Raw genomic sequence first — 24755 nt, forward strand, 5'->3', positions numbered from 1 at the left:
CTTCTCTTCCTCCTCTCCTCCTCCAAAGTCAGCCAGCCGGCTTTCATGCCTAAGGCGGGACTAGAACTCACCGTCGCCTGGTGATTGGCCTAAAGTCACCCAGCCGGCTTTCATGCCTAAGGCCGGCTTTCATGCCTAGGGCAGAACTAGAACTCACCGTCTCCTGGTGATTGGCTCAAAGTCACCCAGCCGGCTTTCATGCCTAAGGCGGGACTAGAACTCACCATCTCCTGGTGATTGGCCCAAAGTCACCCAGCCGGCTTTCATGCCTAAGGCGGGACTAGAACTCACCGTCTCCTGGTGATTGGCCAAAGTCACCCAACCGGCTTTCATGCCTAGGGCCAAACTAGAACTCACCGTCTCCTGGTGAATGGCCCAAAGTCACCCAGCCGGCTTTCATGCCTAAGGCGGGACTAGAACCCATTTTCTTTCCATTTCTAAGCCAGCGCCTTAACCACTAGGCCAGTGGTTCTCAAACTTTTTAATGCCGCGACCCCAACCGGTCGTAAGTCGAGGACTAAACTGGTTGTAAGTCGAGGACTAAACCGGTCGTAAGTCGAGGACTACCCAACCGGTCGTAAGTCGAGGACTTTTCCTGCCCGGGAGCACCGCACATGCGTGGTTCTGCCCCCTGTGCCGGCCGAGGCATAGCTGGCAAGCGGCAGAGACGGAGCAGGCCGACCACCAGCTGGCCCAGCCCAAGGGACCCGCCGGAAAAGGGGAAAAAATGGCGGACAAAAAAAATGGTGGACAAAAAAATGGCGGACAGCCTTGCTTGGCGACCCCCGTGAAATGGTCGATCGACCCCAAATGGGGTCCCGACCCACAGGTTGAGAACCACTGCACTAGGCCAAACTGGGCTGGCTTTTCCCCCGTTTTATTTCATTTCTTAATATTCCCTTTGTTTGTTTTCAACCAATTGGTTGGATGTGTGTTGATTATTGCCTTTCCTTAGTTCCTGTATGGTGAGAGGGAGGGAAAACTGCTCATGGCTGCTAACCCAGAAGAGAAGATAAGGGGGTACAGGTAGTACAACACTACAACAACACTGGAAAAAGTGACTTTTTTCACACTTACTGACCACTGCAGCATCTCCGTGGTCAGTCACCTGATCAAAATTCAGATGCTTGGCAACTGACTCATATTTATGACAGTTGTGGTGTCCCGGGTGTGTGTGTGTGTGTGTGTCACGTGATCCCTCTTTTACGACCACCTGACAACCAAGGTCAGTGGGGGAGCCAGATTCACTTAACAACCCTGTCACTAGCTTAACATCTGCGGTGACTCACTTAACAACGGTGGGAAGAAAGGTCGTAAACCGGGGCAAAGCTCACTTCACGACTGCCTTGCTCCGCAACAATTGTGGTCGCTCAGTCGAGGACTTCCAGGATTGGCCACGGCTGGAAGCAAGGGCCGATGCTAGGATCAAACCCTCAGTTGTTTTCCCACTAAACAGCCTGCCACAAACAACAACCCGTGGCGTCTGGAGAGGAAGTTCAAATGCTTTTCCTCACCGCCAGCTTCTGTCCCCTTGCAGTGTCACTTCCTGATGTGCACCGCAGGATTTCTTCATTGTCAAGAAATCACACAAGCAACCGACACCGTTGGTCATGCAGCCGGGACTCTCCGGGTATCACTGTGGCATCTCTGCCCAGTTTGAAAAGGCCTCAGTCAAAGATTCTCAACCGTGGCTACTTAAAGAGGGGTGAACTTCAACTCCCAGAATTCCCCAGCCAGCATGGCTGGCTAGGGAATTCTGGGAGTTGAAGTCCACACATCTTGAAGCATTCTAGGAATTGAAGTCCACACATCTTGAAGCATGCTGGTTGGGGAATTCTGGGAGTTGAAGTCCACACATTTCAAATTTGTCAAGTTTGAGAAATACCGTTTAGTTCATCCTGAGATATTGATGGGAAGACAGGATGAATAAGAGCCTTTTGTAATCTGAAATTAGCTAAGGATCCTGAGCTGAAATTTCCTTGAGGGTGACTGAGATGATGGGGCTTGTAATTCAGCACACACACACACACACACACACGTGTGTGTATATGTATATGTGTGTATATGTATGTGTGTTTATATATGTGTGTGTTTGCGTGCATGACATGGCAGAAGAGGAAACATTACGAGCCTACTTCACAAGGTTGTTTAGTCAAAAGAACAAAATAAAAGCCAGCAGTTTTCAGAAGTTCTGTAAAAGTTACGATTGCGTTTTCAGTTGTAACAAACCTTTGTTCCCCGTATGTCTGCAGCTGGCGGAAATAAGAAAACAAGCAGGGTGACCTCAATTCTTGGGAGAAAAATCTAATCCACGAAGGAGCTCCAATTGCGATTTTGTTGTTGTGAAGGAGTCAGAGGAAAAAAAACCTGTCCCGCCTTCTCCAGCCATACAGGTAGTCCTCGGCTTAACGAGCCCCAAATTTACCTTGCTATGGGAAACATTTGTTAAGTGAGTTTTGCTCCATTTTATGACCTTTCTTGCCGCAGTTGTTAAGTGCATCACTGCAGTTGTTAAGTTAGCAGCACTGTTGTGAAAATCTCGCTTCCCCGTTGACTTTGCTTGTCAGAAGGTTGCAAAAGGGGATCACACGACCCCGGGACGCTGCGACCGTCATAAATATGAACCAGTGGCCAAGCATCCGAATTTTTTGATCACGTGACCATGGGGATGCTGCAACGGTCATAAGTATGAAAAATGGACATAAGTCACTTTTTTTCAGTGCTATAATAATAATAATAATAAAGTTGGAAGGGACCTTGGAGGTCATCTAGTCCAACCCCCTGCTCAGGCAGGAAACTCTATACCATTTCAGACAAAATGGCTGTCCAGTCTCTTCTTAAAAACCTCCAGTGTTGGAGCATTCACCTCTTCTGGAGGCAGGTTGTTCCACTGGTTAATTGTTCTAACTGTTAGGAAATTTCTCCTTAGTTCTAGGTTGCTTCTCTCCTTGATGAGTTTCCATCCGTTGCTGTTGTAACTTTGAATGGCCACTAAAAAAATGGTTGTTAAGTTGAGGACTAGATACATGAGCGATGACTCCATCGCTCCTGCCTCCACTCCTGCCTCCAGAAGCGGTGAATGCTCCAACACTGGAAGTTTTTAATAAGAGACTGGACAGCCATTTGTCTGAAATGGTATAGGGTTTCCTGCCTGAGCAGGGGGTTGGACTAGATGACCTCCAAGGTCCCTTCCAACTTTTTATTAATTATTATTATTATTATTATTATTATTATTATTATTATTATTAATATTATTATTATTATTATTATTATTATTATTATTATCTTAAAAAGTTGGCAGGACTAGGCCCCACCCCCAATTCAATATCACTTAAATTGAAATTAAATAAAATGCAGGTAACATGATCTAATCACGTTCCTTTTCTGTAGCGTGAAAACCTCGTACCCCCAAGAGAAAACCTTTGTCAATCACGACCACCTTTCTTTCAGGTGACACATATTTTTCTGAACCTCTTGTTTCCTTCTTTATGCTTCATACTTCCAGGTCATAAAGGGGATGGAATTATCCCACAGGCCAGCTTCCTTAGAAAAAGCTGCCGGATTAGTTGGATAAACAATTCGTTCTTGCATAGAGCCCCGCAAAATTCTAGATGGCCACTAGAGAGCAGCAAAGAACAGAAGCTACTCACTTTTTGCCACCCTCTAGTGGCGATCTAGATCATCGCAGGCCACACACAAGCGGTCCTCAAATTACATTCATTTACTGAATGTTTCAAGTTGGGACGGCACTGAAAAAAAGCGACTTAACGACCGTTTTTCACCCTTACGACCGTGGTCAGGTGATCACAATTCAGAGGCTTGGCAACTGACCTGTATTTATGACAGCTGCAGTGTCCCGGGGCCACGTGATCGCCTTTTGCACCCTTCTGACAAGCAAAGTCAATGAGAAAGCCAGATTCACTTAACAACTGTGGCAAGCAAAGGTCATAAAATGGGGCAAACCTCACTTAACAACTGTCTTCCTTAGCAATGGAAACTTTGGGGTCAATTGTGGTCGTACGTTGAGGACTATCCGTACAGCAGCTCATCTCTTACCTAAAGCCCTTCCAATGCAACAACACTGAGCAGCCGCGCTAAGATCTCGCACCATCTCATCGATAAATAACCACTTTGAATTATTAAATTGTAATGACTGAATTGCACACCACTTCTTTTTCTTCACAATTATCTAAGAAAATTTCCATCCTTGGCAGCTAGGTCTGGATGGCTAAAGACAAGACATTTTGTTCTCAAAAGCAAGCAGCAAAGTAACTGCTATGGAAGAATAGAATAGAATAATACAGTTGGAAGGGACCCTGGAGGTCATCTAGTCCAACCCCCTGCTCAGCCAGGAAACCCTATACCATTTCAGACAAATGGTTGTCCAATCTCTTCTTAAAAACTTCCAGTGTTGGAGCACTCCCAACTTCTGGAGGCAGGTTGGTTAATTGTTCTGACTGTCAGGAAATTTCTCCTTTAATTCCAGGTTGCTTCTCTCCTTGATGAGTTTCCATCCATCGCTTCTTCTCCTGCCTTCAGGCGCTTTGGAGAATAGCTTGACTCCCTCTTCTTTGTGGCAGCCCCTGAGATACTGGAAGACTGCTATCATGTCCCCCCTCGTCCTTCTCTTCGTTAAACTAGACATACCCAATTCCAGCAACCTTTCCTTATATGTTTTAGCCTCCAGTCCCCTGATCATCTTTGTTGCTCTTCTCTGTACTCTTTCCAGTGTCTCAACATCTTTTTTACATTGTGGTGACCAAAACTGGCTGGATAGATGGATGGATGGATGGATGGAGAGATTGATGGATAGATGGATGAATGGACAGACAAATGCCTTGGGTGAGTCTCTGCCTCTTCAGTTCACAAACTGGTGTGGTCTGATGGAGAAGATGCTGGACCAGCAGTAAAGAAGTCAAGATTCTAGTCCTTCTTGTCTACACCAGCTCATTGTTATGCTCTTATGTGGGGAGTGGAAAATAGGACTTGTAACGTAACCATCTTTTGCATGAAATGGGGAATCCGTATCTCATTCAAACACGCACACCCTAACAACGTCTTCTCGTCACGAAGGCAGAAAAAAACACGCCTTGGAAATGACGGGGATCTGATTAGCATTTTTCCTCATTGGGAAGGAATGAACTGGAAGGGTTGCACAAGTGTTTTGAACAGGCATTGCCAGGCACCGCTGCATTACGAAAGCCAGGGAGGTTTTCCCTGTGAAATACGGTTCTCGGTTCTCTCTCTCGGCTTGCCAAAATTCCCTCCTACTGCTAAATATTGGCGGCCTCACCTTTCCAAGGTAAACCAGGAAGCAGAGAAGGTGAAGCAACTTCTCAAGAGTTCCTTCACGTCTGCTGGGTGAGAAAAAGAAGCCCTGATCTGCTCACCGGTGTTGTGTCATCCGTGAGTCAAAGCACCACCACCCACAATGGCATCACAAGATGATGTCGCTCTTTGCAGTATCGGTGCAAGCAAGCAAACGAGCTGGGAAAACAATTTTGTGTCGGCAGAGAAATTCTCCCGCAGTTCCCGCTTCCCCCAATATTTCAAGTAGTCCTCGACTTAACGACCGCAACTTTGGCCCAAAATTTAGGTTGCTAAGGGAATCATTTGTTTAGTGAGTTTTGCCACTTTTTTTTTTTTTTGCCACGGTGGTTAAGTAAATCATCGTGGTCGTTAAGCTAGTAACACCGTTGTTAAGTGAATCTGGCTTCCCCGTGGACTTTGCTGGTCGCAAAAGCGGACCACGTGGATGCAACCCGTCACAAATGCGAATCAGTTGCCAAGCGTCAGAATTTTGATTATCTGACCACAGGGATGCCGCGACGGTCGTAAGTGTGAAAAACAGTCCTGTCATTTTTTCCCCCAGTGTCGTCGTAACTTTGAAACAGTGACTAAACGAACGGTTGTTAAGTCAAGGACTAGCTGTGTTTAGGAGAGAAATTTTCACGCCACAGGGCGCAGCTTCCTTGCACCCGCTTCAAGGCAAGGAGATCATTATCGGAATATAGAATCCCAGAGCTGGGAAGGGACCTTGGAGGTCTTCTAGTCCAACCCCCTGTTCAAGGCAGAAGACCTTATTCCATCCTGGTCAAACAATTGTCCAGTCAATTCTTGAAAACCTCCAGCGACGATGGTCAAAAAAGCCAGTGTAATCATAACTTGCCTCAACAGAGGGATAGAATGAAGATCACGCAAGGTGTCAGTACCGCTCCATAAAGCCTTAGTAAGGTCACACCTGGAATCCTGCATCCAGTTTTGGTTACCACACTATATAAAAAATGTTGAGACTCTAGAAAGAGTGCAGAGAAGAGCGACAAAGATGATCGGGGGACTGGAGGCTAAAACATATAAGGAACGATTGCTGGAATTGTGTATGTCTAGTTTAATGAAGAGAAGGACGAGAGGGGACATGATAGCAGTGTTCCAATATCTCAGGGGCTGCCCCAAAGAAGAGGGAGTCAAGCTATTCTCCAAAGCGCCTGAAGGCAAAACAAGAAGCAACAGATGGGAACCGATCAAGGAGAGAAGCAACCTGGAAATAAGGAATATATTTTTCTGACAGTGAGAACAATCAACCAACAGAAGAGCTTGCCCTCAGAGGTGGTGGATGCTTCATCACTGGAGGCTTGTCAGAAATGGTATAAGGTCTCCTGCTTGAGCAGGGGGTTGGACTAGATGACCTACAAGGTCCCTTCCAACTCAGTTATTCTGTTAGTATTGACAGTGAGAACAATTCATCAGTGGAACGGCTTGCCTTCAGAAGTTGTGGGTGCTCCATCACTGGAGGCTTTGAAGAAGAGATTGGACAGCCATTTGTCTGAAATGGTACTATAGGGTTTCCTGGCTGAGCAGGGGGTTGGACTAGAAGACCTTCCAAGGTCCCTTCCAACTCCGTTATTCTGTTAAACCCCGATCTATTGCATTCCACATTTGGCGAGTTAAAATTTCCAGAAGCCTCATTCACTACATCCAATAATGAGGTATGCTAGTAACTGTAATTCAGCAGTAATGGCCTGCTTCTGATTTACACCAGATCTATTTTACTTTATTGCTGTTACAAACAATCATCGACACAACCATCACATTAATTTTAAAGGCCTTATAAAGAAGCTCTATATTATTGGGGGAGGGAAGCATTTAAGATTTGGGCTTTTTCCAGGTTTTCTAATTTTTCTGCCAACTCCCTCTTCTAGATCACGTCTCATTTATACTGTATGTCCTTGGACATAAATGCTGGATTGTTAACTAGAGTTTAACTATCCTCCATCAATTGGGATTCATTATCACCAGAGCTACTTATAAACTGAGTTAAGACTCTTAACCCTAAACTGCTTTAACAGCATGCAGATGTTATATTCATAGATCACACTACACCCAGACAAAGAAAATGGATTACAGATAGACCTTGAGATACAATAATCCATTTAGTGACGGTTTGAAGTTACAATGGCACTGAAAAAAGTGACTTAGCACTGTTTTTCACACATGGTCATGTGATCAAAATTCAGAGGCTTGGCAACTGGCATGTACTTACGACGGTTGCAGTGTCCCCCGGGGTCACGTGATCCCCTTTTGCGGCCTTCTGACAAGCGAAGTCAATGGGGAAAGCCAGATTTATTTTATCACCGTGCTACTCACTTAACAACTGCAGTGATTCGCTTAATAACCGGGGCAAGAAAGATCACAAAATGGGGCAAAACTCATTGAAAAGACTGTCTTGTTTAGCAACATAAATTTTGGGGCTCAATTGTGGCCGTTAAGTCGAGGACTACCTGTATGGCTTAACAGCTTGGATCATACATCATGATCACACAACCTGCTGGATTCACACAACGTTCAGATTTAAAATTTAGTTCTCCTTTGAGGCAAGCCCAACTTTGGGTGAATGTGTTGTAGTACAAAGAATTGCCACGGTTCTTCTCTTGGGTTCTTCTAACTTCCCAGCCCAGACTGTAGCTAGAGGATTTCCTGGTGGTCTCCTATCCCTACAGAACCAGTTCCAAGTGGTTGGTTTTTTTTTAGGCTTTTCAAGATCAGCCAAAGTCAGCTCGGTGCTGCCATCTGTTGGTGCAAACTGCAAGCAGAAAAATAGGCTGTTCTTGGTGCCATTATCCTGTTTACTGACTTCCCTCCTTCTCTTACACTTGACATATAGGTAGTCCTTGACTTATGACCGGCTGCTTAGCGACCCCTTGAAGTTGGGAAAAGAGAGTTAGGACCCAGTTCCGACGTTCTGATGGCTACCTCCTTGATTGGGTGTCCACACTTTGGCCACATTTAGACCTTTTCATGTGATCGTACAGGTAGTCCTCAACAAACCACAGTTCACTTAGTGACCGTTCAAAAGTTACAACATCCCTGAAAAAAGTGACTTATGACCATTTTTCACACTTACGACCGTAGCAGCATCCCCATGGGTCACGGGATCAAAGTTCAGAGGCCTGGCCACCGACTCATACTTACGACGGTTCCAGTGTCCCGGGGTCATGTGATCCCCTTTTGCGACCTTCTGGCACGCAAAGTCAATGGGGGAGGGGGGGAGAGAAGCCAGTCTTGCTTAACAACCGTGTTGCTAATTTAACGACGGCAGTGATTCGCTTAACGACTGTGGCGAGAAAGGTCTAAAATGCGGCAAAACTCACTTAACGTCTCACTTAGCAACATACATTTTGGGCTCAGTTGTGGTCGTAAGTTGAGGACTACCTGTACAGGTAGCTTCCTGTCATCCAGTGCACCTTCCGTAGCCAAACCAGCTTCCTATCCACCAAGCCAAGGTCAAAATCTATTAAATTTCAAGCGGAGCCAAAATTGCTCCCTTTAGCCATCCTAGTTGCTCTTCTCTGCACCCAGCCGGCTTTCATGCCTAAGGCGGCACTAGAACTCACAGTCACCTAGTGATCAGCCCAAAGTCACCCAGCTGGCTTTCATGCCTAAGCGGCACTAGAACTCACAGTCGCCGGATGATCGGCCCAAAGTCACCCAGCCGGCTTTCATACCTTAGGCGGCACTAGAACTCACAGTCACCTGGTGATTGACCCAAAGTCACCGAGCCGGCTTTCATGCCTTAGGCGGCACTAGAACTCACAGTTGCTGGATGATCGGCCCAAAGTCACCTAGCCGGCTTTCATGCCTAAGGCAGCACTAGAACTCACAGTCACCTGGTGATTGGCCCAAAGTCACACAGCCGGCTTTCATGCTTAAGGCAGCACTAGAACTCACCGTCTCCTGGTGATTGGCTCAAAGTCACCCAGCTGGCTTTCATGGCTAAGGTGGGACTAGAACTCACCATCTCCTGGTGATTGGCTCAAAGTCACCCAGCTGGCTTTCATGCCTAAGGCAGGACTAGAACTCATGATCTCCTGATAATTGGCCCCAAATCTCCCAACCGGCTTTCATGCCTAAGGCGGCACTAGAACTGACAGTTGCCTGGTGATTGGCCCAAAGTCACCCAGCCAGCTTTCAGGCCTAAGATGGGACTAGAACTCACAGTCGCCTGGTGATTGGCCCAAAGTCACCAGCTGGCTTTCATGCATAAGGCAGGATTAGGGCTCACGGTCTCTGGTATACTAGTTTCTAGCATATATTTTTTTGAAACTTACGAAATCAGAATATAATTTGAAATGTTAATTAGGGAAATCCCAACGCTCAAGTGGAACGTTGAAAAACAAAACCAAACAGAACATTGGAACAAGACGGTGGGAAATCAGCTTTGTGGCTAAGAAAGCTACGCAGTCTTGTTTCTGAAGTCCCTAAGAATCAAACGCATCTTGAAGGAGCTTTTTAATCTTCTTATCTTGATTAAAACTGAGTCGAAAGCTCAGATGCTTTTACAAGTTCAAAGCGGCGGCGCTTAAAAATTTTGTCGCTGCTTTAATCTTCACTTCATCCAGTCACAAACTAATTAAAAGTTTTTGCTTTTCCAGGTGCTGAGATCTGAGCTGTGCTGAAATTATCTTAGCTGGTAGATGAAGACCCAGGAAAGTTTGAATATATTCAATCCAGAGAGTCCTTGACTTAACAATCACAGGCCAGAATTTTAGTTGCTAAAGAGAAGCAACCTAGAACTAAGGAGAAATTTCCTGACAGTTAGAACAATTAATCAGTGGAACAACCTGCCTCCAGAAGCTGTGAACGCTCCAACACTGGAAGTTTTTAAGAAGAGACTGGACAGCCATTTGTCTGAAATGGTATAGGGTTTCCTGCCTGAGCAGGGGGTTGGACTAGAAGACCTCCAAGGTCCCTTCCAACTTTACTATTATTATTATAAACAAAGCGCTTGTTAAGAAAGTCATGCCTGATTTTTTACAACCTTTTTGTCACAGTTGGTAAGGGATTCATTGCAGTTGTTAACTGAATCACAAGGTCGTTAAGCAAATCCAGATTCCCCCATTGGCTCTGCTTGTCAAAAGCTGGCTGGCAAGGTTGCAAATGGCGATCCCATGATCCCGAGAGGCTTCAAACACCGTAAATACACGCCCGTTGCCAAGCTCCTTGAATTGTGATCACATGGTGGCGGGGATGCTGCTATGGTCATAAGTGTGAGGACTTGTTTTTTTCAGCCCCACTGTAGCTTCAAACGGCCACTAAATGAATAGTTGTAACTCGAGGATGACCTGTATAATTGGACTACATCCAGGCAGGTGTCAGAAGGTTAAAAAGGCCCTGCGTTTTTTAAAAACTGATTTGAAGAAAATGGAATATATACACCAGGGGTCTTCAAACTTGGCCCTTTTGTGACTTGTGGACTTCAACTCCCAGAATTCCTCAGCCAGGCACGTTGGCTGAGGAATTCTGGGAGTTGAAGTCCACACCTCTTAAAATGGCCGAGGCTGAGAAACACCGGTTTAGCTCTTTCTGAGTTAGCATTATTTCCCCCTCACATTATGTCAGGGGTCTTCAGACTTGGGCCTTTTATGACTTGTGGACTTCAACTCCCAGAATTCCTTAGCCAGGCACACTAGCTGAGGAATTCTGGGAGTTGAAGTCCACAAGTCATACAAGGGCCAAGTTTGAAGACCCCTGATATACACAAATCCATATTTCTGCAGATGGGGCAGCCTTCAAATCTGAGTTTTTTACCCTCCCTTTAGTGGAAAACTGAGAGGGGGAAAAGGAAAAATAGGGGGAAAAAAAGAGGCAGAAAAAAACCGAAGTCTCTTATTTTTTTTCCCTTTAAATGTTGCACAGAGTCATTTATGCAGGCCCTAAATTTACAACAGAAGGAAAACAGAAGCTGGGACCAAGAGTTATAAAACGCACGAGTGAGGAAATCGCGGGAACGGAATGACATCCTTAATATTCTGTACTCCCAGGATACATTGCAGGTACCGCTCGAACCCCATTCCGAATCCCCCATGGGGGGTCGATCCAAATTGGCGCAGCTCTACGTACCTGTGCAGCAAAGAAATGAGATAATTTAGCCTTGGATATATTTCCCAATCAGTTTAATCACTTATCTGCAATCAGAGCTTCCTGTTTACTATAGTGCTGCTGCAGCACCCGACATTTTTTTTAAAACTCTCTTTAAAAAAAACAAGTTAACAAAATTTTAAATTCCCCCCCCCCAAAAAAAACAAAACCCAACCCTAAGAAAAACTTGAAGGGAGACAAATTAAAAGAGGGGTCTTCAAACTTGGCCCTTTTATGACAGCACGATGGCTGAGGAATTCTGGGAGTTGAAGTCCACCACAAGTCACAAAAGGGCCAAGTTTGAAGACCCCTGAATTAAAAACACCAACTCAGGAAAAAATAAAATAAAAATAAATCTGCAATACGTTATATTTTATACTTAGCAACAGTCGCCGATTTACTAATGAATACGTTCCTCTAATTCAGTGTTTCTCAACCTTGCAACTTCAAGATGGGTGGACTTCAACTCCCAGAATTCCCCAGCCAGCAAGGGAATTCTGGGAGTTGTAGTCCACCCACCTTTAAGCTGCCACGCTTGAAAAACACTGCTCTATAATGTGATCGGTAAAGGTATTGCCGTATACCACAAAACCTCCACCACAGTCATACGTATTGCTGTAACTTTTGATTTGTAGGAAATATGTGGCAAAACAAGGTAGATCACCCATTTCCAACATCTTGATATCTGGAATATCACATTTCCAATTTCTCAGAATGATTTTCTATTTATATATTCATAAGATTTTTATCCTGCCTTTATTTATTTATTTGTTTTGATAAATAACTCAAGGAAGCAAACATATATAGTATTCCTTCTTCCAATTTTTCTCACAACAACAATCCTGTGAGGTGGCTTGGGCTCAGAGAGAGGGGCTGACACAAAGTCACCCATCTGGCTTTCAGGCCTGAGGCGGGACTAGAACTCACGGTCTCCTGGTGATTGGCCTCAAAGTCACCCAGCCAGATTTCATACCTGAGGCAGGACTAGAATTCACTGTCTCCTGGTGATTGATCTAAAGTCACCCAGCTGGCTTTCATGCCTGAGGCAGGACTAGAATTCACTGTCTCCTAGCGATTGATCTAAAATCACCCAGCTAGCTTTCATGCCTGAGGCAGGACTAGAATTCACTGTCTCCTGGTAATTGGCCTCAAGTCACCCAGGTGGCTTTCAGGCCTGAGGCAGCACTAGAACTCACTGTCTCCTGGTAATTGGCCTCAAGTCACTCAGCTGGTTTCAGGCCTGTGACAGCACTAGAACTCACTGTCTCCTGGTAATTGGCCTCAAGTCACTCAGCTGGTTTCAGGCCTGAGGCAGCACTAGAACTCACTGTCTCCTGGTAATTGGCCTCAAGTCACCATCTGGCTTTCAGGCCTGTGACAGCACTAGAACTCACTGTCTCCTGGTAATTGGCCTCAAGTCACTCAGCTGGTTTCAGGCCTGAGGCAGAACTAGAACTCACTGTCTCCTAGTGGTTGGCCTCAAGTCACCCATCTGGCTTTCAGGCCTGAGAAAGGACTAGAACTCACTGCCTCCTAGGGATTGGCCTCAAGTCACCCATCTGGCTTTCATGCCTGAGAAAGGACTAGAACTCACTGTCTCCTAGGGATTGGCCTCAAGTCACCCATCTGGCTTTCATGCCTGAGGCAGCACTAGAACTCACTGTCTCCTGGTGATTGGTCTCAAGTCATCCGGCCGGCTTTCAGGCTTGAGAAAGGACTAAAACTCACTGTCTCCTGGTGATTGGCCCAAAGTCACCCAGCTGACTTTCAGGCTTGAGAAAGGACTAGAACTCACTGTCTCCTGGTGATTGGCCCAAAGTCACCCAGCTAGCTTTCACGTTTAAAGGGTGACTAGAACTCACTGTCTCCCGATTTCTAGTCCAGCACCCTAGCCACTACTCCAAGGTGGATCTCTTTACAAAAAAGGGGGAAATAAATAGATAAATTATTGAAAACCACAGCCAGGTTACAGTGGTCTCTCTGTGGTTATGTTTCTTTCTAACCCCACAATTATTTATCTGGAGTTTTGCTCCTTTGAGATATTCTCTGCTTCTCGAAAATTTAAGAATCACCGGCCGAGGAGTATCTGAGAGGCCTTCAGTGTGGTTTTTGCTTTTGCTGATTTTTGTAAATTTGGAAAGAAAGGAGGAAATGATGTCATGGAGCAGAACTGGGGGAGGGAGAGAGAAATAAAGGATAGGGGGGAAAAAGGGGAACTGTGACAAATGTAAAAATATCTTTATTTGGTGTCTGTCGCCGTCTGACTTGTTTTTATGCCTCCAGTGGAAACTCAGATGGTGTTTTCAAGTTTTACCTTCAAGAGGACTTGAAACTTTTTGCACTCAAAGGTTAACAAGTACAGATAGTCCCCGGCTTACGACCATAGCTGAGCACAAAATTTCCACTGCTAAGCAAGCCACTTGTTAAGTGAATTTTACCCCCGTTTTGCGACCTTTTTTTGCCACAGTTGTTAAGCCAGTCCCTGCAGTTGTTAAATTAGTAACACGGACGTTAAGTGAACCTGGCTTTCCCCATTGGCTTTGCTTGTCAGAAGGTTGCAAAAGGGGATCACGTGGCCCCGGGACGCTGTGACCGTCATAAATATGAACCAGTTGCCAAGCATCCAAATTTTGACCACGTGGTTGTTAAGTGTGAAAACCGGTCATAAGTCACTTTTTTCAGTGCCGTTGTAAAGTCGAGGACTACCTCCAATGCGCTAAGGCAGGGATAGGCAACCTTGGCTCTTTTATGATTCGTGGACTTCAATTCCCAGAATTCCTGAGCCAGCATGAGGGAACTATGGCCCCTTCATGACTTGGGGACTTCAACTCCCAGAATTCCTGAGCCAGCATGGGGGAACTATGGCCCCTTCATGACTTGGGGACTTCAACTCCCAGAATTCCTGAGCCAACATGGCTCAGCTTGGAAACCTCTCCCTTTCCCCTCAGCATGGCTGGCTCAGGAATTCTGGGAGTTGAAGTCCACGAGTTATAAAAGATCCAAGGTTGCCTACCTCTGCGCTAAGGGCTACTTACGACCCAGATTCAAAATTCCAACAGGCAGCCCCCCTGACCCCAAGCTTATGGCAACAGGCCTACCTTTACAGCTGTTTGACCACAATTTATGTTTTTGCCAGAAATCAGCGTTTACTTCCATTTTCCAGCAAAAATACCCTTTGTAGACAATGTATTTGCCTAATGACTACGGCGTTCACTTTATAACAGCCGCATTCACTGCTGCAAAAAAGGTTGCAAAATCAGGCACAGCCATGTGGTGATCCACTTAATGGCTGTTATGACTAATTCCTGTCTAATTATGGTCGTAAGTCCAAGGACTAGTAGTACAGTGCTGGTCCCTTGGTTAATTAAAAAAAAAAAGAGGGACTTTCCTGCATCCCAACTGGTGGCACATTGTCACATTTATTACAAAGAGTCATCACTAACATAATAAAGGTTAGTTTCTGGTTGAATTGAGAATTTATTTGCTTTCTCTCAGAAGATTTCCAAAGGCCAGTGAAAGAAATGAATAATATCTAGGAAATATATCTTACCATTGATAGGTGTCTTCAAGCTTCAACCTGCAGAAACAACAAAAGAATATTTTCTCAGCCAGAGGAAAGAATGCTAGGAAGTTGGCAAAAATATCAGGTTTGCATGCTGCCCAGAGCTGAACGAGGAGATGGCATATAAATAATATTATAATTAAATGAATATCAGCGTTGACGTTTTGTTGCCTTTTAAAGATGTCCAACTGATTGCAGCTAGGGTCATCTCTAGCCAGGATGAAAAATGGGCTTAAGGTGCCACAGAATATGGCTCCACTTTAAACACAAAGACTCTGAAAGAATTGAAAAGCCCCCTTTTTTTGTGTGTGTTCAGACATTAAGCGAGTTTAAAAAGAGAGCAAATTTACGGAAAAAAAGGTGATAAATTTTCTCAGGCCTGCAATCTGTGAATTTTGCTCCCAGCAGATTTGATGACAAATTGGTGAAGGATAACAAGGAAGAACATAATCACGAGGGTTATGAATGAAGCTGACTCAAAGCCGAATCCAGGAGTCTGTCTTTGAAAAATGGAAGGAATGATGGACACAGATCACAGAATCAAACGTGGAACCAGGAAATTGGAAGGATCTTCAAGGAGCGCAGAGGATATAATAATAATAATAATAATAATAATAATAATAATAATAATAATAATAATAATAATAATAATAATAATAATAATAATAATAATGATAAAGTTGGAAGGGACCTTGGAGGTCATCTAGTTCAACCCCCTGCTCAGGCAGGAAACCCTATACCATTTCAGACAAATGGCTGTCCAGTTTCTTCTTAAAAACTTCCAGTGTTGGAGCATTCACCGCTTCTGGAGGCAGGTTGTTCCACTGGTTAATTGTTCTCACTGTCAGGAAGTTTCTCCTTAGTTCTAGGTTGCTTCTCTCTTTGGTTAGTTTCCACCCGTTGCTTCTTGTCCTGCCTTCAGGCGCCTTGGAGAATAGCTTGACTCCCTCTTCTTTGGGGCAGCCCCTGAGATATTGGAACGCTGCTATCATGTCCCCCCTCGTCCTTCTCTTCGTTAAACCTAAACTTTCTTATGTAAGAAAAACCCAATGAAACCATCTATCGTAGGGGTCCCCAACCCCTGGGCCGTGGCCTGGTCAGAACAGGGCCGCAAAAAGCATTGGGCAAGTGTGCATGCACGCACAGTTCCACTCCTGCAGGCATTGGACACTTGTGTGTGCTCACAGCTCCTCTCCACTTGCACAAATGGTGCTTGGCGTGCACATATGGGCACTTGCCACTTGCACAAAACCATACTCTCTCTTCTCCCCCCCCCTTTGCCGGGCCGTCAAGCTGGAAAAGTTGGGGACTGCTGATCTATCGCACCCCTTGCCTTATCGAAATGCTTTTTCTCTCTCCTTCAGTTCAATCATGTACGATCATCAGAGACTGCCTGGAGAAGTCCCTTCAGTTTTTTTGGCAAGGTTTTTCAGAAGCGGTTTGCCAATGCTTCCTTTTTGGGGTCAAGGGACAGTGACTGGCCCAAGGTCACCCAGTTGGTTTGGTGCTTAAAGGCGGAACTAGAATTCACCAGCTCCTGGAGATTGGCCCAAAGTCACCTGGTGGCCTTTCATGTCTAAGGTTGGACTACAACTCACTGTCTCCTGGTGATTGGCCCGAAGTCACCCAAATGGCTTGCATGCCTAAGGCGGGACTAGAATTCTCCATTGCCTGGTGATTGGTTCAAAGTCACCCAACTGGCTTTCATACCTAACGCAGGATTAGAACTCACCATCTAGCAGTGATTGGCCCAAAGTCAGTTTTCATGCTTAAGGCGAGACTAAAACTCCAGTATACCAGTTTTTAGCCTGAGACCTTATCCTTATTCTTAAAATAAAGAAAAATAAATGAAATTCAGAATTTTGAAGATTTAATAATTGGGCAGTTGTAGAACTGGCTTGTAATAATTATAGGTAATGTACAAAGTTGAGGTTGTAACTAATTTACAGGGAGTCCTCGACTTACAACAGTTCATTTAGTGACCGTTCAAAGTTACAACGGCACTGGAAAAAGTGAGTTATGACCATTTTTTACACTTATGACCACTGCAGCATCCCCGTGGTCACGTGATCAAAATTCAGACGCTTGGCAACTGGCTCGTACTTATGACGGCTGCCATATTCCCGGGGTCATGTGATCACTTTTTGCGACCTTCTGACAAGCAAGTCAATGGGGAAGCCAGATTCACTTAACAACCGTGTCCCTAACTTAACACTTGAAGCGATTCACTTAACGACTGTAGCGAGAAAGGTCGTAAAATGGGGCAAGATTCACTTAACAAACGTCTCTCTTAAACAACAGAAATTGGTCGTATGTTGAGGATTACCTGTTCTGTCTGGGAAAGAGTTGGAATCAACACTTTTTTTCTTTTCTCTTTTTTTTTTAAAGAACTCTGTATTTTCTCCTCTTTTTTTCTTAATCTTTGTTTTCATTATATTTTAATAATAATAATAAGGCTCAATGAAACACATGATTAAAAAAAAGCAGCAGGACTGGCCCTGAGCACAAATGGGTCGATTACGTGCTATCAAGTGACTCTTACTGACTAGGTAAGATTATAGAGAATTGCAGAGATAAATTGGAGGAGAGAGAAGGCAAGAACTGTTAGCAGAACTATTAAGAGATAATAAAGGAGAAAGTAAACAACAGCTCAGCCCCAAAGGAGGGTGTGTGAGAAATAACCACACCTTCAATCTGGCTTTTTCAGAAGGACAGTATTTGATCAGCAGGAGAAGGCACGGCCTGCCAAATTGCTGGGGGGGAAATCCCTAAGTGCTTTGTGAGGGGTATAAATTAAAGTAATAAAGTAATAATAAATAAATCCTGTGCAACCCATTTGATGCTGGGCGTGGAGCCCTTTTGCAGAAGAATCGCTGACCCACAGCTTGACAGAAAAGCTGAACAACCACCCCAGAAAAAAAACTAGCACGGCGCATCCACAAACATCAACTAGCAGTCACAAGTCACGATGAAAAAACTCCTTTAATTTCATAACGTACAGGCAGACTCGATCAGGGTTTCAACTGGGAAACCGTAGACCTACGAAGAACGGCTGCGGGACTTGGGTTTGGCTAGTCTAAAGAAAAGAAGAAACAGGGGAGACACGATAGCAGTCTTCCAGTATCTGAGGGCCTGCCACAAAGAAGAGGGGGTCACGTTATTCTCCAAAGCACCAGAGGGCAGGAGGAGAAACAATGGTTGGAAAGTGATCAAGGAGAGAAGCAACCTGGAAGTAAGGAGAAACTTCCTGACAGTGAAGACAATTAACCAGTGGAACCGCTTGCCTCCAGAAATCGTGGGCGCTCCATCACTGGAGGTTTTTAAGAAGAGGCCAGACAATCACTTGTCTGAGATGGTATAGGTTCTCCTGCTTGAGCAGGGGGCTGGACTAGAAGACCTCCAAGGTCCCTTCCAGCTCTATTCTATTCCATTCCATTCCATTCCATATTTTCTTTTCTATTCTATTTTTCTATTCTATTCTATTCTATTCTATTCTATTCTATTCTATTCTATTCTATTCTATTCTATTCTATTCCATATTTCCTATTCTATTCTATTCTATTCTATTCTATTCTATTCTATTCTATTCTATTCTATTCTATTTCTATTCTATTCCAATTTATTCCATTCCATATTTTCTATTCTATCCTATCCTACTCTACTCCAAAGTAATTCGCCCAAATACTAGAAAAATCATAGAAGCTTGGCATTCAGACAAATGAGCCATCAACAGACACACAGAGATAAAGCACATTTATACAACATTCAAAAGAGACGATGAAAAAACGAAGAAGGAAACAAAAAGACCATCACATATCACCTCCGGCAGCCTATACCCAGATAAGCATGGATTAAGACAAGACAAACAACCAAGCAGAAAAGTGTATCCTAATCAAGGAGAAAAACTACGTTCCACCAACACAGCGCTACAAGCTGATCTATAAAAACAGGGAGCCAACTCCGCACTCACCAGCCCTGATGATATTACGTAGCTGGATAGTGAAATGTCTGCAAATATCTTACACAAGAATCCGTGACCCGTAGTTTGACACGAAAGGATAGATGAAAAACTCTCCAAGAGGAAGGCAATTCCAAACTGCAAATCCTTCCCTAATCCAAATTCAGCCGCGCACAAAAACAGGAGTCTGAACATCGCTTTTGAACAAGAGACCTCAAAGAACATCTGAACTGAAGACACCATACAGGGAGTCCTCGACTTACGACGACCGCTGAGCCAAAATTTTCTGTTGTTTAGTGACACATATGATAAGGGAGTTTTGCCCCATTTTGCGACCTTCCTTGCCAGAGTTGTTAAGTGAATCACTGCAATGGTTAAGTTAGTAAGCCAGTTGTTAAGTGAATCTGGCTTCCCCACTGACTTTGGTCGCAAAAGGGGATCCTGTGACAGTGGGACACAGCAACGGTCATAACTATGAACAAGTGGCCAAGTATCTGAATTTTGATCACGTGACCCTGGGGATGCCGACACAGTCCTAGATGTGAAAAATGGTTCTAAGTCACATTTTTCGATACCGTAACTTTGAACTGTCACTAAAGGAACTGATGTAAGTCGAGGACTTCCTGCATTGTAATCTACCTAGAATAGATGGGGATCACAAGCAAACAGATTCCCCAGAGGTCCTCTCCTGCCTGGGCCCCCTACCTCTTCTTTCTCCTATATACATTTCTGATGTCTTTCAGAAAACTCTTTGATTACTTATTAAGGGGTTCCCAGCCCCTTCCCCAACAGCCGGGCAGAATAATCCCCCCGCTACCTTTGTAAGCGAGATTGCAGAAAATCCACGCGATCTTCTCTCAAACTCCCACCGAAAAGTTCTCCACCTTCTGGGACCAGTAGATCAACCGCTGCTACCTTGTAGGGGACAGAAGGTGAGACGTTTCTATGAAATCTCTCTCTGTGTGAAGGTACACCAGCACCAGCCCTCCAGCTAGTCTCCAGAGGCATTCCTGAACGGTTAAAGGTAAAGGTAAAAGGTTCTCCTGCTTGAGCAGGGGGCTGGACTAGAAGACCTCCAAGGTCCCTTCCAGCTCTATTCTATTCTATTCTATTCTATTCTATTCTATTCTATTCTATTCTATTCTATTCTATTCTATTCTATTCTATTCTATTCTATTCTATTCTATTCCATTCCATTCCATTCCATTCCATTCCATTCCATTCCATTCTAATTTCTTATTCTATTCTATTCTATATTCTATCCTATATTCTATTCTATTCCTATTTCTTATTCTATTCTCTCCGCTATATTCTCTATATAACTATTCTATAATTCTATTCTATTCTATAATTCTATTCTTATTTCTTATTCTATTCTATATTTATCCTATATTCTATTCTATTCTATTCCTATTTCTTATTCTATTCTATTCTATTTCTTATTCTATTCTATTCTACTCTATTCTATATTTTACTTCAACTCCCAGAATTCCTGAGCCATCGTGGGGGAACTATGGCCCCTTCATGACTCGTGGACTTCAACTCCCAGAATTCCTCAGCCACCCACGCTGAGGGGAAAGGGAGAGGTTTCCAAGCTGAGCCATAGTGGCTCAGGAATTCTGGGAGTTGAAGTCCACGAGTCATGAAGGGGCCAAGGTTGCCTACCCCTGGTCTACCTGATAAGGCTGACACCCTTACTGTCAATCAACTTTTTCTCTTTCCTTCCATCTAACCTAGCATTAAGCAGCCCCCAAATGCAATCTAAGCATCTGTCAGCAGAAACCAATTTCATCTCCTAGAAGACAATTTATTTCATTCCAAAAAGCTTAAAAGGGTAAAGCAAGAAACCAAGAGGACATGTCTGCCTTGATCAAAGCATTTTAATTAATAAGTTCTTACAGTCCTACAAGGTCCATCTTCGTTGTCTCGCATGTAGAACGGCTTCAGATCATAGGGATAGTTGTACACAAAAACGGGAATGTCGCCACAGTGTCGCACCAGGTACTTCTCGTGTTCACTCTGGAGATCCTGCCCCCACTAAGAAAAGAGGGGTTTTTTTTTTTAAAAAAAAGCAAGTTGTAAAATGAACAAACCCTAATAATCTCAAGTCGCTTTAGGTTTGCAAACTACTTGAAAGCATGGTGAAGCTGGCTGAGGAATTCTGGGAGTTGAAGTCCACACAGTGTAAAATTGCTAAGATTGAGAAACATTGCTCTAAAATAGACAGAACAGAGTTGGAAGGGACCTAGAGAGGTCTTCTAGTCCGACCCCCTGCTCGGGCAAGTGACTCTATACCATTTCAGACAAATGGTTGTCCAGTCTCTTCTTAAAAATCTCCAATGTTGGAGCACCCACAACTTCTGGAGGCAGGTTGTTCCACTGGTTAATTGTTCTGTCTGTCAGGAAAGTTCTCCTTAGTTCTAGGTTTGATCTCTCCTTGATTAGTTTCTATCCACTGCTTCTTATTCTGTCTTCAGGTGCTTTGGAGAAGAGGTTGACCCTCCTTCTTCTTTGTGGCAGCCCCTCAAATATTGTAAGACTGCTATCATATCACCTCTCATCCTTCTCTTCATTAAACTAGACATACCCAATTCCTGCAATCGTTCTTCGTATGTTTTAGCCTTCAGTCCAATCATCTTTGTTGCTCTTCTCTGCACTCTTTCTAGAGTCTCAACGTCTTTTTTACATCGTGGTGACAAAAACTAGATGCCGTATTCCAAGTCTGGCCTTACCAAGGCCTTGTAAAGTGGTATCAACACTTCATGTGATCTTGATTCTATCCCTCTGTTAATGCAGCCTAGCACTGTGTTGGCTTTTTTGGCCAATCTACTATGAAACAGGCTCTGTATTTATATTTTGGAAACTGCTAAAGAGGTTTGGGGGAGCCTTTCCTGATTTTAGGAGTCTATCTTTAATGTTCATTCTTACTGTTGAACTTGCGGTTTCGTATTCGTTTACTGCTGTAATGGTGTTTACTTCTACAGTTTTGGCTTATCACGAATGTTTTAAATTGTTCTGCCATATACTGCGTAAGATGTGGAATGTTGTTTTATTTTGTTCCAGCAGGGTAGAAATGTTTAAATAAATAAATATGGTTGCGTAATTACAATGACAGTAAAACGGGAAGCAACAGAAAAATACAGAGAGGTCCAATTCAGAAGGAGAACATCACCAAGGGAATGCACAGCTTTGTAAACTTTGTATATTAGGGTGAAAGAGAATGTAAATGTTCCAATATCTCAGGGGTTGCCCCAAAGAAGAGGGAGTCAAGCTATTCTCCAAAGCACCAGAAGGCAGGACAAGAAGCAACGGATGGAAAATAATCAAGGAGAGAAACAACCTAGAACTAAGGAGAAATTTCCTGACAGTGAGAACAATTAACCAGTGGAACTGCTTGCCTCCAGAAGTTGTGGGTATTCCAATACTCAAGGTTTTTAAGAAGAGATTGGACAACCATTTGTCTCAAATGGTATAAGGTTTCCTGCCTGAACAGGGGGTTGGACTAGATACTTGTAGGTCCCTTGTAACTCTGTTGTCCTGTCCTGTCCTGTCCTGTCCTGTCCTATCCTATCCGGGGACTCTAATGCACAACAGTGAAAGTTGGATTTGGAGTGATCACTGTGATGCGGTATAATCTACATAAATGGGTCAGCAATGCTACGACCGTTGTAGTGTCCTCGTGGTCACGTGATCAAAATTCAGACGCTTGGCCACTGACTCATATTTATGACGGTCGCCAAGTGTTCCCAGGGTCACACGATCCCCTTTTGCAACCTTCGGACAAGCAAAATCAACAGGGGAAGCCAGATTCACTTAACAACCAGGTTACCAATTTAACAAACTGCAGTGATCCACTTCACCAACGTGGCAAGAAAAGTCATAAAAGGGGGGGCAGAACTCACTTAACAAATGTCTCAGCAATGTTAAATTTTGGGCTTGACTGTGGCCCCCTAAGGTGAGGGCTACCTGTACGACTTTTCATTACACTGAGAAGCAACTCTACAAACGCTCTAGGAGGTTTCTATCAACCTTCTAAATACCTGAGTTTTACCTAACCTTCCCCCCCACCACAACCAATAAACATCTCCCCCAAATACTCACGGCTGGTTTGTAAGTGAATTCTTGTTGAGACCTCTCCAAAATTTCAATGGCTTCAGTATAGGACATTCTTCAAAAAAAACCCAAAACAAAACGTAAGTATAGGCCAGTGGTGGCGAACCTATGGCACATGTGCCAGAGGCGGCACTCAGAGCCCTCTCTGTTGGCACACATGCCACCGCCGCCAGCAGCAGGTGCATCAGGCCGCCACTGCCGCCCGGAGCAGGAGCCCTGCCCAGCACAAAGGAGGCAAAGCGGCCGGCTAGCAAGCTCGAGTAGAGGTGGTAGAGCAGAGGGCACCAACCATTGTCGATTGGTGGACTGGAAGAAAAGGGAGGGGGAAGCATTTTACATGCATGCATGCATGCAAGGGGCTGCGAGCACTCACGTGCTGCAAATGGGGCGGGGCTAGTGCCTGCGTGATACCCACTAGCCCTGCCCTGTTCTTGCATGATGCAGCGCCTTGTATCTGCACCCCATGGCACGGCTGTTTTTGCGCCTTGCAGCACAGTGGCCCGTTTTTGCGCCCCCGGTTTTTGCGTGCCAGAGGCGGCACTCAAGAGGCACCTCCCTGCCCCCCTATGAGGACACCACAATGCTGATGCGGCCCTGGCACTTGCGATAAATAAGTGGGTTTGGGGTTACAGTTTGGGCACTCGGTCTCTAAAAGGTTCGCCATCACTGGTATAGGCAATTATTTGCTAGAAGGTACATATGTTCAGTAGTGGCCAAAATTGTGGAAACCTTTTGGGAAAAAGTGTATTTTTGAGGTTTGATGGCTAATATCACCCCTTTTTTTCTGGAGTAGTACCATAAAATTATATATCAATGGAAAGATAATTTAATCGAGAATGTAATGCAACATAGTTTGTTCAATTATCTGTACTATATTCTATGAAAAATTATAGCCAAATAACCAGAAAAAGGAAGCACAACTTGCTTAGGTTGATCTCAGGTAGCTTTCCTTCATCCGATTGTAGCCAATGAGCATGAGTGTTTAGAGAGCCAATCGGGTGTCATCTTGTTTTGGCCATGAGCCAATCAGCTCACAGTAGGATCCAGTTATTGATGTCATGTATTGAAGCTGAGAGGAGGACATTTGTCAGTGTGTTATGTGATCGCTATCCAGTCGGTTGGGGTTTTTTTTGTGTTTTTTCATTTAGTGAGCTTGTAAAACGTAATAAAATTAAAGTCATGGTGCAAAGAGTTGACTGGTCGCCCAGAAAGCGATGTAAAATAGTATTATTAAGTGAACAAGGCTACAGTTATAAAGACATTAGAAGAAAAATGGGTGGAAACTTAACCAAAGGTGGCATTTTTACTGTACACTTTTCCCAAAAGGTTTCCACAATTTTGGCCACTACTGTATGTTTATGAATTAAGCAGCAACAGCAACAAACCCCTTTTTCTTTTCAATATACTTACATTAAAAAACGGTTCTTCAACATTTTTTCTAATTTGGCCTAATGAGGATAGGGAACAGAAGGGAAAGGAAAAATTAAAATTGACAGTGTCAGAAACAGATAAGGTTTTGAGAAAAAAAAGAAGTTTTTCAGAAGTCATTGGGCTGCTCAAAGGCATCAAACTGAAAGAAAACAATTTCTGTTTCAGGAGAAACTAAGGAATTTGAGGGGGAAAAAAACTTGAGAAAAATCTGAGAAAACCTTGGAGAAATCCAAAGAGTCAAAGGAAAGCAAATTTTGCCTCAAGATAAGCCCACCT

At 44.1% G+C, this 24755-nt stretch overlaps 1 protein-coding gene across 1 annotated transcript; it reads right to left on the reverse strand.

The window, feature by feature from the left end:
- Window positions 1-11172: 11172 nt before the first annotated feature.
- LOC107298738 (probable asparagine--tRNA ligase, mitochondrial) lies at window positions 11173-24496 on the reverse strand (the record flags this gene model as incomplete). Its single annotated transcript, XM_015828101.1, is given in 6 exon segments — window positions 11173-11397; window positions 14966-14992; window positions 19753-19850; window positions 20835-20972; window positions 23037-23103; window positions 24459-24496. Coding segments are annotated over 6 exon segments (513 nt in total), but the record flags the coding sequence as incomplete, so codon positions are not given.
- Between the last annotated feature and the right edge of the window lie 259 nt (window positions 24497-24755).

Source organism: Protobothrops mucrosquamatus, unplaced genomic scaffold (assembly GCF_001527695.2).
Source record: "Protobothrops mucrosquamatus isolate PMUCROS unplaced genomic scaffold, P.Mucros_1.0 scaffold4235, whole genome shotgun sequence".
In the NCBI taxonomy this organism is placed as follows: Eukaryota; Metazoa; Chordata; class Lepidosauria; order Squamata; family Viperidae; genus Protobothrops; species Protobothrops mucrosquamatus.